Genomic DNA, 13,855 nt, shown 5'->3' on the forward strand with positions numbered 1-13,855 from the left:
AGAAGATGGCTGATTTCATCTTTAAGTGTTATGTAGAATACTTAAGAAACAAGTAAAATGCTAATAATAGAGCATTAAATGGAAAGCCCTGAATGGCATGAATGTTGTAAAAAGGGCGGATAATAATTTATATATTCTTTTATAACCACATTCATATGCAGGCACTTACTAGACACTGTAAGAAAATATACAGTGTTAGGATCCTAGAATTATGAATGATTTTTCCTCTGTAACTTTCTCTAGTTTCCAGTTTTTCTTAATGGCCATATATTATGTTCATAATCAGAAAGTCTCCACCCAAAATGGCGCTTAAAAAAAACACACACACACATGAAAATCCCGAAGTACACTATAAAATAGTTACAATGAAAGCCTGGGAGATGGCCTTCGAAGCAGTTTAGCCTATCATGCAGAAAGGCTGCAAAACAGTGATTTACAAAATTGTCCAGCCTAGGGTCAGTACAATAAAAATCTCAGAATCATAACCTTTCAATTTCCTCCATAGTCCAGGAATACTGGTGCAACAACAACAAAATCTAGTTAGTCCAAAAAGCTCTCAGTGGCGTGTTCAATTTTCACCTGGCCAAGCATGGGTATGCTGCAATAGAAAAACTTGCAACTTGTAATTAAATGTATCCCAGGTATCTACCACACAGGTATTTCATTGTTTAGGAAGGATCAGGAAGACAAAAAAAGCATACGGGTCTTTTAAATGAGGAAAGAGAGAAACAATCACTGCCCCAGTCTATTTCAACCTCAGGATACTAGAAGTGATCAATGAATCGTGTACCGAGATTTGCGGGCAAATTCAAAAAGCAAATTTGTGGTTTCACGTGGCTGAACAGAATACAAACCACACCGGTTAGGCTGTTTGCTAAAATTGACAACAAATACGAATAAAAAGACAAAACTGTAGCCCTTCGCTCCTGGCTCCCACAAGCCCTGTAAGAATACGTGCTTTTATTTAGACTTTGAACATTCAAAGAATATAACGATTTTTGAAAATGTAAGATACAGTATTTGAGGTCTGATCATTTCTGCACTATAAGAAGGAACATATGGGGGAGGGGAAACCAGGTAGGCATGGGAGAGAAAGGGGCAATTGCAAATTTCACTTTTGAATCCACAACCAAAAGATATACTTACCATGAGTTTCTGTTTCAAACTCTTGTGTTGATTCCCATAGCCAAACATTGCTTTGGTTTGCTCCTATTTACAGACTTCATTTCCATTTTCAAAAAAAACTCCCTCCACCCTTTCCCTGCCCCGTCTTTTTTTTTTTTTTTTTTTCTTTCCTTGACAGAAGTTTGGCAACTGCAGTGATTCTGTAAGGCCATTTTCTCCCCCAAGTTCATATTGTGTACTTTTTGTTCCCTACTGTGGATGCTCTCGGGTATGTTGATAAGCAAATAATTTCATATTTTCTACAAAGACTCCATTAAAGAGCCTGCAGGAAATCCAGTGATGCAATCTCATACAGCTTAACTAACAGACTCCAGCGCCCGTCTGGCATGATCTATGTACCAGCTTGTAGAAGCAGGTAGATGAGTCACTCGCTCGGCCCTCCAGGGAAAATGCAAGTCTACGTTATGGAAAAAAATAAATTGTGGAAAAAAATAAATTGTCGTTAAAAAGTAACAGAAACTCAAACTTGCCGACAACTGCTTTTTATTTTTAAAGGAAGTCATATTCTGTGCTCTCCGTGTTCCTCCTATAGCTTAAAAACAACTGGGCTCATCACCAAGTCTCTCCCAAAAACTCTCAGGCAGAGTCTGAGTCAAGGCTGCCTCCTCTACAGAGAATTTTCTCCAAGGGAAACCACAGGTACAGCCTACTGAGTGGAAGGAGTTCCTCTCCTTCTTAGTCATTCCCCAGCTTCAAATTATACAAGGGTTGGAAACTCCTACACCCATTTGTTCTATTTTGAAAAATAGCTGGAAGCCGATAATTGGGCAAATCCAAAAATACAAGGTTGTTGAGACATAAACCCAACAAAGCTACAGGTGAGGGAGGCATAGCAGCAGTGAAGTGTACGGAGAGAGGCAGGGACTTCTTGGGGGGGGGGGTGGGGGAGCAGATAAATGCTACCGGGAACAAGCAAGCAGGCGGGCTTTTCCATTGTGTAGACTAGGTAAGCGTTATTTTCAAATGTCTCCCTGGTGGAATGACTATTTTACAATGTAACCTTTAAATTTTTCTCTTTTATCACAAAAGCAGTGCAAGCTCACTAAAGCAAACTAGAAAGACAAGTAAGAGACAGTAGTATCTATAATTTCTCCAGAGAGCAAACCACTGTTAACCTATTGTGGGGTTACTGCTATTATTATTGATGCTTTATTTTCTCTGTCTGTAAACTTTCCAACACAATACATCATGAACATTTTCTCCTGCCATTAAATATTTTTCTTAATAGGATTTATTATGCTTGCAGAGAATCCCACCATCTCACCAAGCACAGAAACCAATCCTTTGGAGCTAGGCGCTAGAGGGATTTTCTGATATTTTGCTTTCAAAAATAATGCTACAATTAATAGCCTTGATTATTTCTTTAAGACAAATCCCTACAACTGGAATCCAGGTGTCCTGTCAACAAGTAGGCCCATTTCAAACGGTTTTACCACACTGCCTTCCAGAAAGTTTACAATAATTTATAATCCTCCTAGAAAGGTATTTTCCTCAAACCCAGTTTTTTTATAACTTTTGTGCATTATCTACTCATGTTCTTTGACCATATTTCTATTGAAGCATCTGTCCTTTATTAAAATGCTTTCAAAGATATGTAAGATACACATATTTTTAAAAGGAGACACCAAGACTCCAAAGCAGCTAAAAAAAAAAAAAATCGTGGTCTGCAGAGGAAGAAAAATGTATGTAAAGGGACTTGTAACCTAGAAAAAGTCCTCCAACATGAAAATCTTCCAAGAGCTACAATCCATTATCCATTTTGTCCTGGTTAGCAGTTACTGACTTCTGAGAAAATTGACTTCAGAGACCTTAAATCCTACATATCACACAATAGGATACCAGAGGAGATTTTATTCCAGACCTAAATGAATGGTCATTATATATGCCTGATGTGAAATAATATATTACCTAATAATTGAAGTGAAACCACAGATACTATTCTTATCCTTCTATTATTTAATACCTTTCCTGAACACTGACTAAACTACTGGCTTGGTAATATTGTCTGGCAATAGGTGTCCCTGAATTATATTTAGTTAGGAGGAAAAGGAGTAGGGAAGAGGAGGAGAAGGGGAGAAGAAAAAGGAAGAAGAAAGGAGAAGGGGGAAGAGGGGGAAGAGGGGGAGGAGGGGGAGGAGGGGAAGGAGGGGGAGGAGGAGGGGGAGGAGGGGAAGGAGGAGAAGGGAGGGGGAGGAGGGAGGGAGAGGAGGAGAAGGGAGGGGGAAAAGGGAGGGGGAAGAGGGAGGGGGGAGGGGGAGGAGGGGGGAGGAGGAGGGGGAGGAGGAGAAGGGAGGGGAAGGGGGGAGGGGGAGGAGGGGGAGGAGGAGGGGGAGGAGGAGGGGGAGGAGGAGGGGGAGGAGGAGGGGGAGGAGGAGGGGGAGGAGGAGGGGGAGGAAGAGGGGGAGGAGGAGGGGGAGGAGGGGGGGGAGGAGGGAGGGGGGAGGAGGGAGGGGGAGGGGGAGGAGGGGGAGGGGGAGGAGGGGGGAGGAGGAGGGGGAGGGGGAGAAGGGAGGGGGAGGAGGGAGGGGGAGGAGGGGGGAGGAGGAGGGGGAGGGGGAGGGGGAGGGGGAGGAGGGAGGGGGAGGAGGAGGAGGGAGGGGGAGGAGGGGGAGGGAGGGGGAGGAGGGGGAGGAGGGAGGGGGAGGGGGAGGAGGGGGAGGAGGGAGGGGGAGGGGAAGGAGGAAGGGGGAGGGGAAGGAGGGAGGGGGAGGGGAAGGGAAAGGGAAGGGAGAAAGAGGTTCTCCCAATTAGCCTAAGGTTCTCAGCTTACTACATTTTACTCAATGTTCCATCTGTTCTGATATTGCCTCATTCTCACTCAAACCTGCCCAGGGTAACCCACTTCCTAGACTCTCTCTGGAAAGAGTTCTCAGAGTACCTACCAGCCCTTATTATCTGATTTTCTTGTACCTTTTGTCTATCATTCTAGCGAAGCTGTGCGGGGCTCCTCTAGGTAAACCATTGATTTTACTTCCTACCTGCCCATCTGAATTCCATGTGTCCCTCTGAATTTCTCCCACCTGCCGGATGTCTTTGTCATCTTAGTCAGACCACCTTTTATTCTGCTAAAGGGGTGAGGGTGGTTTCGGAATGGAAGCAAGTCCCATTGTGCCCAGTACTTTCCTATCTTGCTAACACCCTTTACAGTTTCTGTGAGTCGCCACCAGCCCAGAACCCTCTGCAGGGAGAAAACTGAGACTCAGAATTTTGCAGCAGGTATTATCCTCAGAGCTCATTTATTTCAATTTTATTTTACAGATGAAAAATAATGAAAAAAGAGTTCTCGGGTCTTATGTTAATTATCTTATTGGCAATTCAGGAAAGAGGCAAAAAAGAGCTACCTTTGTTCTTTGCGCTTCTTCGAAAAGTTAGATACAAGAAGTACAGAAAGCAGTTATTTTATGGGGCTCACTGAACTGAGAACTAAAAACAATGATTTGGGGTGAGTGTGGGAAGGAAAGTCCATTCTAACTCACACTAATACTATCAGAACCTTAAACAGGCATTTCATGTATTCATGTTCCTATTTTAAAAAGTAAATAGGCAATGCCTCCCCTGTTCCCAATCTCCCCCAAAAAGCCAGCGTATTTTTTTTTCAAATTAATCAAAATGTCCAATTTTCAACCCATATTTACAACCTCAACATGCAACACAGAATTAAGAGTGTATGGCACTTTACTTCTTACACCAAACTTTTAGCTCCAAATCCTATCTTGGGTACTCACATGCCCTATGTGATTTCTACAGCCCTCCCTAGCTCTAGGATTCCAGGCTTCAGGTTAAAGTCAGTATCAATTCCCCAGAAGGATAAATAGCCACACGCCATCCCACAGTAAACCTCAGCCAGGTAGCGCAGCAACTTTCCTCCTACTAAGAAAATGCTGGCAACTCTAACAGTGACTAAAGAACAGTTTCTTCCTGCTCTCTTTCTCTTCCTCTCTTTACTGCGTTTACTGCACTTGTCTTTTCTAAAACTCCAGTCTGAATTCAGAGACCTAAAAAAAAAAAAAAAAAAAAAAAAAAACTGTGGCAAGGGGTGGGGGCGGGAAGGGGGGGGTAAGCTATACTTGTACATCCAGCGTTCAGATGAAAGGCCGGCACCAAAGTAAAGAGAAACAGCAAGCAAATCTTGCTGTCTTTTTCTACTCTGGAGGGTGTCTGCATTCACACTTGTAAAGGAAGCATTTCCTTGCGAGTGAATGTGAAGTCAGATCACTTTAAAAGTGCTCCCCACAAAGTTCATTGCCATGTTCATTACAAAGTAAAATAAGGCTCTTCATCCCTGCAGCGATTGCTTTCCACTGAATGCCCATTCAAATGCGTAAACAATCTCCATAACCCTACTTATTGTTGAAATGTACATTGAAATCCCCTGAAATGTACCAGCTTTTCCAGGAGTCTCCAAAGAACTCTAAAAATGAGCACTTGTATGGTGTTGTATATAGCAATTCTAAACATGCTGTTTTTAGAAATAATGTTACTTTAATCCTGGTAGTCACCAAAACACATCAAGTTAAACACTGTTTGATCCTCTTCCTACTAAAAATGGGTGGGGTGCGGTGGGGGTTGGGAGGTAGATCCTCAAAGAGATAGATACTTTCTTGTTTCTATCCCATTTAATCCATTTTAGTCCAGTCCTTTTTACTATTTACCATTAAAAGACTTACAGCATAAAATATAATTTCCTAGTGATGGATGGATGGATGGACGGATGGATGGATACATTTACCATTAAAAGACTTACAGCATAAAATATAATTTCCTAGTGACGGATGGATGGACGGATGGATGGATTTGAACCAAGGAGCTGGGACTTCTCTAAAGGATGGAAATATGCAGGCCAGGTGGAGAAGAAGGTTAACCCGAACTTTGGGGGCCTCAATTTGAAGACTTGTGAAGCTGTCTGAGGGACTCCCAGGTACATGTTGTTGTTACTGAGCAACCACTAGTCCTCCTGGGCCAAACTAAAAATTCCTATTCAACCTGTTGCTGCTTGCTAAGGAATTTTTCCTGAACAAGTTTGCCAAACCAATCACTACTCAATTTTAGCTTATACTTAGTTGTTATAATTGAGCAGGAATCCTTGAATCCCTTTTGAAAAGGAAGAGAAGGTCCACACCCTGATATGAAGCCAGGGATCATGAGTGGAGACTCTAAGTGACTTAGGATAAGGTTTCTCTTATGCTAAGAATAACTCAAAAGTAAACATTTTCCAAGGTTAAACTTAGTTGACTTAAATAAGGCAACATCATTCCTACTACCATCTTCTTAACTCTTGGCTCAGGTACAAGGTTGGGATGCTATGCTCCATGTGAATGCTAAGAGAATGCAGTAAAGTTCACTGACTAAAATAGTACCTAAAATCAGATTCACATGTATCTCAATGCATAGAAGCTATACATGTGTCCATTTCCACCAAGTACTATAAGAGGGAAAAAAACAATCAAGAAAGCAGTTATCAGCAGACAGATTAAGGAAGAAAGGAAAGAAGGGAGGGAAGGAAGGGGTGCATGTTTGGCTCAGACTAGGGAGGAGGAAGTAAGAGGGAAAATACTCTTTATCCCAACTGTTCATCTTTTAACCAGAAATGTATGCCCAGTTATATCAAAGTCACAAAGAGGAACCAAAGCATTTGCTTGAGCTACCTAAGCCTTTCTAAAAAGTAGATTTAGGGGCACCTAGGTGGCTCAGTCGGTTGAGCAACTGACTTCAGTTCAGGTCATGATCTCCCGGGTCATGGGTTTGAGCCCCGCTTCAGGCTCTGTGCTGACAGCTCAGAGCCTGGAGCCTGCTTTTGGATTCTGTGTCTCCCTCTCTCTCTGTCCCTCCTCTGTTTGCACTCTATCTGTCTCTCTCTCTCAAAAAAAAAAAAAAAATTAATAAATAAATATTAAAAAAATTTTAAGTAGATTTAAAAACCTAACATCAAAATAATAATCTTTTTAAAATTATCTATAGATTTCAAACAAATACTTCTTAGGTTACTGAGTATTATTATTTAAATGTGCCTATGTATGTTGGACTTAGCTGACTACTTGTTTAAATTCTCCTTTTGACTGCAGAGTCTAATAGAAATTGCTAGATACAGTGCTTCATCAACTGCTCCAGCACTTACTCTAATCCTCCTTGAACCAGAGGGCACTGGGCCCATTTGGGTGGCCTGATCCTGGTGGTCAGTTTAAAACAGGACCTATTTACAGGACAATAGACAGTATACTACCATGTTATCAGGTAATACTTAAAGCTACCCTTAGCCCTAGAAATGAAACTGCAACCATCATCCCATTAAATCATTTCACCAGGAACAACATCAGATTCGAACTTGTTATCTTTGACCTTGTGCTACTGAATAGATTCTAAATTCAATGCCTATCCCTAGAAAAAGGTGCACTAGTTTCAGGTTCTAATGTGAAAGTGCAGAAGGTCAAGGTTGACCTTCTAACTCTAACCTAACTCCCTGGTGAGTAGGCTCCAGCCTAAAATCTGAGCTTGACACTTAGCTACAAACCTGGCAGAGACCCACATGGGTGACATCACTCCAAATGAGGTCCTCAGCAGCTCTGGAAATATATGGCCTGTCAAAAGGATCCCATTCTTCCAGAAGGGGCAGTTCAGCAAAACAACGAAAGCAAACAAAATTGACAGGCGGCCGAAGAATTCTTAAACCAAATTGAAATTGTATCAGAAGTTGCTTAAACAGGGTAGCTCAAAGAATGTAAAATAAAGCTCCCAGGTTTCATTTCACTGACACAGTGGATATACACCTGAGTGTGTGTGTGTGTGTGTGTGTGTGTATATGTGTGTGTGTGTGTGTATATATATATATATATATGTGTGTATATATATGCATATATGTGTATATATATATACTGAAATATATATATATATATATACTGAATTTATTAAAGTAATGTTGAGTACTCACTTAAAGCATTATTTCACTGACACTATCATAAATGTACATAAAATATACCTGGGACAATTTTTTTTTTTAATTTTTTTTTTCAACCTTTATTTTTTTGGGGACAGAGAGAGACAGAGCATGAACGGGGGAGGGGCAGAGAGAGAGGGAGACACAGAATCGGAAACAGGCTCCAGGCTCTGAGCCATCAGCCCAGAGCCTGACGCGGGGCTCGAACTCACGGACCGCGAGATCGTGACCTGGCTGAAGTCGGACGCTTAACCGACTGCGCCACCCAGGCGCCCCTGGGACAATTTTTAAATTCAGATGCCCTGGCCCCTCTGATTCCATAGCTAGGGGGTGGGACCCAGCAATCTGTAGTTTTACCAAATGCTTCAGGTGATATTTTTGTAATCAGATGAGTTTGGAAAGCAATGATTTAAAGGATTTCTCAGAGATTTCTATTATTAAACACAATATACATAAAGACAATAGTGTATTTATTAGGCACACATGTAATTTAACTTTTTTTTAAGTCAATCCAAATTCTTATCTTATTGTCTAGCGTTTTCTTATTTTTCAATATGTTAATTTTGCCTGTATATTAGTTTACTTCATTGAAGCTACCAAGCTAACCAAAGCAGACTGGAGTGTCTCACTTCCAAACACAGTGGATAAATCTTGTTTCCTAAAGGATACAAGTTTGCACTGGATTAGGGCAAGAGGAAGGCAGGAAAGCAGGGTGAGAGAGCAAGCACCAGCTGTCTTTGGTCCCTCTTCTTCTGTTCCAGTTTCCAGGAATCTTCTAGGATATGTGAACTTATTCATCTCTAAATTAAGGAGTATATAGAATTTAATCCATTGTAGGGAAGAGAACACTAGAGCTTAACCATTAAACTGGTGCTACTTGGGGAAAGAGATAAGGCTGATGCTATTAGCTTATCATTTACTCACCTCTCCATTGCCAGAACCATTTATAATTGCCTATTTTTAAATATACAGATATCTGGACTATGAAGGACAGAATTGTTAGTTTACTTCATTACCATTATCTCTCTACCTCTCTGATTTACGGGCTCCTTTCTGAATATGCCAAGGACTCTCCTACCTCAGGGCCTTTGCACTTGCTCTTCCATGGACCTGTACTCTTGACCCAGGTATCTCCAGTGCATCTCATCAGAGAGGCCATCCCTGACCACCTTATATAAAATAACTCCCATTATTCTTAATCTCTTCGGTCTGCTTTGCTTTCCTTCATATCACTTATCAACCTCTATTTTGTTATGTATTCCTTCTTGATTGATGGTCTGTTTTTCCCCCCACTAGAATGTAAGCATCATGAGGGCAAGGACTCTGTTCTATTCACTAGTGGGTCTCAATGCCAGGATCAATGCCTGGCACTCAAGATACATTTGTCAAATAAATTAATGGTTTTTAGTGGTTTGAGGAAGATATGATTACTTAATGTTTATGATCTTAAAATACATTTTATATAGCCAAATGGAAACAAACATGCATGTATAAAACTAAAGAGTAAAAAAATTAATTAAAATGTTTTATCCCATTACTTGAAAGTTTATACCACATGAGATATCTATAACTTTGAGCAATTTCTGTTTCTTTTCTGGAATAATGGCCAGACTCCTTAAACCACATTGAATGCCTAAAAGTAATTGTCCTAGACAAAAACGAGGTGAGTTGGAAGGAGGATTGATATACCATGATCTGATAATACATTATTATATTTTCTTTGTGATTTTTTTAGGCACTTACCAGGTATTGCCTTAATTACAATTATGTCTGCTCACGTCTCACCTTCCACGAGAGTGTAAGCCCCTGGAGGACGTGGCTCATCTTTATACATCTTTTTATTCTCTTATAATGCCTATCTGAATGTGTTGCAAATAGCTGGTAATCAGAAAACATTTGTGTAATGAAAAATACCTGTGGATATCAAAATTATATACATATATATATAATATTATATCCTCAATATATTTTGTATGTTTTGGCAGCAAAAAAAGTTTCTAAATCTATCATTGCCTTGCTAGAATACACAAGCTTGTTGACAAAGATCATAAATCTTCATAAAATTTAAGAGGGAACAGAGAATCTTCAAATATGTACAAAGACAAGCTGTCCTAAAAATACTTTGTTTTAATTAGTGATAGCATCAACATTACAGGACATAAAAAGCAGAACGTTTCAATCTGAAAAGTCCACAACCATAAAAAAGATGATGCTACTTCAGTTCAGACTTGCTAACTGGAATTATCTTCCTCTGCTAACCAAAAGATTACCTACACTTTGATGGGGTTTATGGGAAAATATCCTGTGTGTATTCTTTTGGGTTACTTCTAGAAAACATGCCTCCTAGGTGGTTTTCCCATGAAGCCGATAAAGCTCAGGCTCCAGGACTCTGCTTGCTGTAGCAGGAAGCCCCAGTAACTCGCTCTTCTGTCCTTTTTCTTAGCGCCCACACCCCCGACCCCACGTAACTAACACACACACAAAGGCATAAACTTCAGGCCAGCGAATCCGGGACCCACCCCTGCCGGTCCTCCGCTAGAGGAGGACATTAAGAAAACAAAGGCTATAGTTCCCAAAATTGATCCCAAGGATCGTTTATTAATTTCAAGCAATTTCTCAATAGCCCAGGCAAAGAGAGGCAATTGGGCTGCAGCAGTTTTTTATGGGTATCGTTATTAGTATTACTTTTCCCAGGCTACAAAATTATGTCTTGGAAACTAGGATTAGATAAAAGCTATTTTCCTTAAATACAAGTAACCCCAAATAGTTATTACCCATAAAAATTAAGTAACGCATTGTGCTGAACTTTTCTCAATACTAAATACATCGTTTCTTGGCGCTAGGTCTAACAGGGCAAAAGAAACATCGACCCGTTTTCATTAGGAACTCATTTTGAGTCATGTTGTAATACACAACTAAGCAGTGCAACCAAATGTTAATCGTGTGATTTAATTAAGGAACTGCAGTAAGTCTTTTCCGATTTGCAACCATTTTTTGACACGAAGATCAAAACAATCCAAAAAGTTCTGCTGTCATCTCCGACTTCGGGCTACTGGAGTTTTCAAGCTCGAGTAGTGACTTCTCAGAGGCTACAGAGAAAACGTGGCGGGGGTGGGTTGGGCAATACTCCTACAATCACACACCTTCCTATCCCTACCCCCACTCCTACCCTCTTCCAGCGTTTGTTTCCAGCAGTTCTTCCCGTCCGCTGTGTAGCCAGCAGTCCGCTTTTCGTTGGTGGGTAAAGCGGTACCAATATCTGGCAGGGTTTTGTTGTTGTTGTTCTGGGTTTTGCTTATTTTTTATTTTTAAGCATGACAGCCTGTGTTGTTCGATACGCCTACTCTACCAGCGGCTTTACTTTGAAGATGGCCCGCCCCTCCACCTCTGGACAGGTCCTCCGGGCATTCCTGTTGCCCACTCAGGGTCCGTCAGTTTGGGACTGGCCCCGGGCCACGTCAGGAGAGGGTCCGACGGCGTCCCGGCGCCCTGGCCCCGGCGGAGACACCCTCAGGAAGGTCTCCTTGGGGTGGCCACGACACCAGAGCAAAGTTACCAGGCAGCAAGGTGGCCCGTAGGCACTTCCAAGAGGACTCAGCCAGTTCCCAGCCAGGGACGCGCCCGAGAGGGGGAAGGGAGTGTCGCCACTTAATCCCAAGAAAGGCCGCGGGACCCACCTCCGGCTCGCTCCCGCTCCCGCCCTCGGCCCCACCTCCCCCTGCTAAGCACAAAGCCGTCCCCGAGGCGGGGGCCAGGCCTGCGGGAGGCCGCCTGGACGCGACTGGACCGGGCCCGGGGCCCGGCTACCCGCGGCGCGGGCCGCGCAGGCCGCCGATCCCGGGCGAGCCCAGAGTTCCCGTCCCGGACGGAAAGGACGCGCTTGCCCGCCCTGCCTTCGAGGCGCGGGAAGCCGGGCCCCGCCGCCCCGAGCCCTCCGAGCCCCCCAGGAAGGCCCGGCGCGACCCTCGCTGCCCCGCCAGCCACCCCAGAGGTGGCGGCCGCCGGCGTGGAGCGCCAGGGCCCGGCTGGCCGGGCCAGGGCCCGGGGCTCGCAGGGGCGTGCACACGCCGTCCGGACGTGGGTGAATCAAGTCGCAGGCGGCCTTTCCCGCCCCACGGAAGTGCAACATCGGGGCCTCAAATCAATTCCCCTCATTTCCGTAGGGCCCGGTCCTCCCGCACCTGCGGGAGGCGGCCAAACACCGCGGGAGCGTGGGGGAGGGGGACGGGGCGGGGGCTGGAGCCCCGCGACCCCGCGCCTCGCCCGGGCCCAGGGGCGCACACGCGGGCGCGCACACACGCACTCTCCTGCCCCAGTGCGGGAAGATGGCCGTTTCTGCGCCAGGATAAAGGCTCTTTGTTGCGCGCACACAAAAGCGGCCAAGACCCGCTCTTCTCGCAGGCCCTTTGCACACCTCGTAGGAACTCGGCTGAATTTCCAAATGGCCTTAGCAGCCTGAAGCGGCAGGAGCAACTAAAGAGAGGGGGGAATAACAGGCCTCCCGCCCTCATCTACCAAAACCTCTGTCAATATGCAAGTATTCGCCCTGGGAGACGGGAGGTGAGACCATTCGCAAGGGAGGAAGAAAAGAGGAAAACCCACTTTGACTATCAAGGCCCAAAGGGGGTATTAAACATTCACATTCTTGTAGGGTTTCTCCCCTTAACCAGGGTAGAAACACAATCTGGAGAAGTCTGGATACACCAAAAAGAAAAAGAAAAAAGAAAGAAAAAAAAAAAACCAACAATAGCAACTTAAAAAACAAAAACCAAAACATAACAAACCAGTTGCCATCAGCCCAAAGTGGTAGTAGCAGCAGCCGGCGCGTGTGATCCACTTACTTGTCCGACTCTTGTGACATGTTTGATCCAATGAACTCGCTCCCCTTTTCCTGGAGCCTCAGCCTCTGGTGAAACTGGACTTTCAAGTCTGTGCAGGTGAAGGTGTGTGAGAGCGCCCGAGATGGCAGAACAAGAGCTACAGGTAATTCTGCTTTTCCGTCCCCCCTCACCACTCTCGCTCGCTCGCCCGCTCGCGCCCTCACCTAGCCGGAAAGGTGGGATAAGGGGGGGCCCCTCACATGGGGCCCGAGCTCGGAGGCGGCCGGGCGGCGCGGAGTCCTCCTGGAAGGTGGCAGTGGGCAGCCACAGAGCAGAAAGTGGCGGACTTGGGCGGCCACAGGTAACTTTCTCGCAAGGAGCTGAATTCTTTCACTAAAGGATACAAGCCCGAGGGACGAGCTGCGCCGTGATTGGCTGCAAAGCTCCCTCAGGTGAGCTGCCATTGGCAGAGGCGCGCTCAGGTAAGGCCCTTCTCCAAGTGCAGGTAACTCACTCCGTAGTTTACCTGAGTGGAGCGGCGGCACGTTTGCAGCCCGTGGGAGCTGAGGGTCATTTGCTAGGAGTAGGCTTCACGCCACGCTTTCCTTCTTCCCGGAGGCCGGCCGCGTGGGGGCGGGGGGGGGGGGGAGGGGGCAGGAAAAAAAGAAACACTTGCCACCACTAGGGATTGTGGGTCGAACGGAAGGCCTAAAGGAGAGCTGAACCCAGGTACCCCAGGCCAGCCGAACCGGAATCAAATGGGCAGCACAACCGCAGGGCTTTTAACACACACTTGAAGAGGACTTTTGACATTGTCGGAAGAGTGAGGGACTGAAGTTTACTTTCTGCGCCGAGGGGGGAAAAAACACAAAGATTGCCGAGTCTGTTGTGTAATTGCATTTTTAACATTCTTATCCAG

The 13,855-nt window shown here is 44.6% G+C and overlaps 2 protein-coding genes across 8 annotated transcripts in view; one reads left to right on the forward strand and one right to left on the reverse strand.

Annotated features, from left to right (window-relative positions):
- GRHL2 (grainyhead like transcription factor 2) overlaps positions 1 to 13,288 on the reverse strand; it is a 176,253-nt gene extending 162,965 nt beyond the window's left edge. For 2 of the 4 annotated variants that reach the window (XM_086695139.1, XM_086695138.1), the window contains exon 1: positions 12,958 to 13,181. In XM_086695139.1, coding sequence (XP_086551265.1) covers positions 12,958 to 12,977 — 20 coding nt within the window. In that variant the 5' untranslated portion in view covers positions 12,978 to 13,181. Of the gene's footprint in view, positions 1 to 12,900 lie in introns of all 4 variants that reach the window. The other 2 variants (XM_086695141.1, XM_086695142.1) reach the window with 2 other exon arrangements.
- Positions 11,618 to 13,855, forward strand: part of LOC147571941 (uncharacterized) — a 241,017-nt gene continuing 238,779 nt past the window's right edge. For all 4 annotated transcript variants that reach the window (XM_086695143.1, XM_086695144.1, XM_086695145.1 and 1 more), the window contains exon 1: positions 11,618 to 13,297. In XM_086695143.1, the coding sequence (XP_086551269.1) occupies positions 13,079 to 13,297 (219 nt within the window). In that variant the 5' untranslated portion in view covers positions 11,618 to 13,078. The remainder of the gene's footprint in view (positions 13,298 to 13,855) is intronic.

This window comes from Puma concolor, chromosome F2 (genome assembly GCF_028749965.1).
Source record: "Puma concolor isolate L17-30 chromosome F2, mPumCon1.1.hap2, whole genome shotgun sequence".
NCBI lineage: Eukaryota > Metazoa > Chordata > Mammalia > Carnivora > Felidae > Puma > Puma concolor.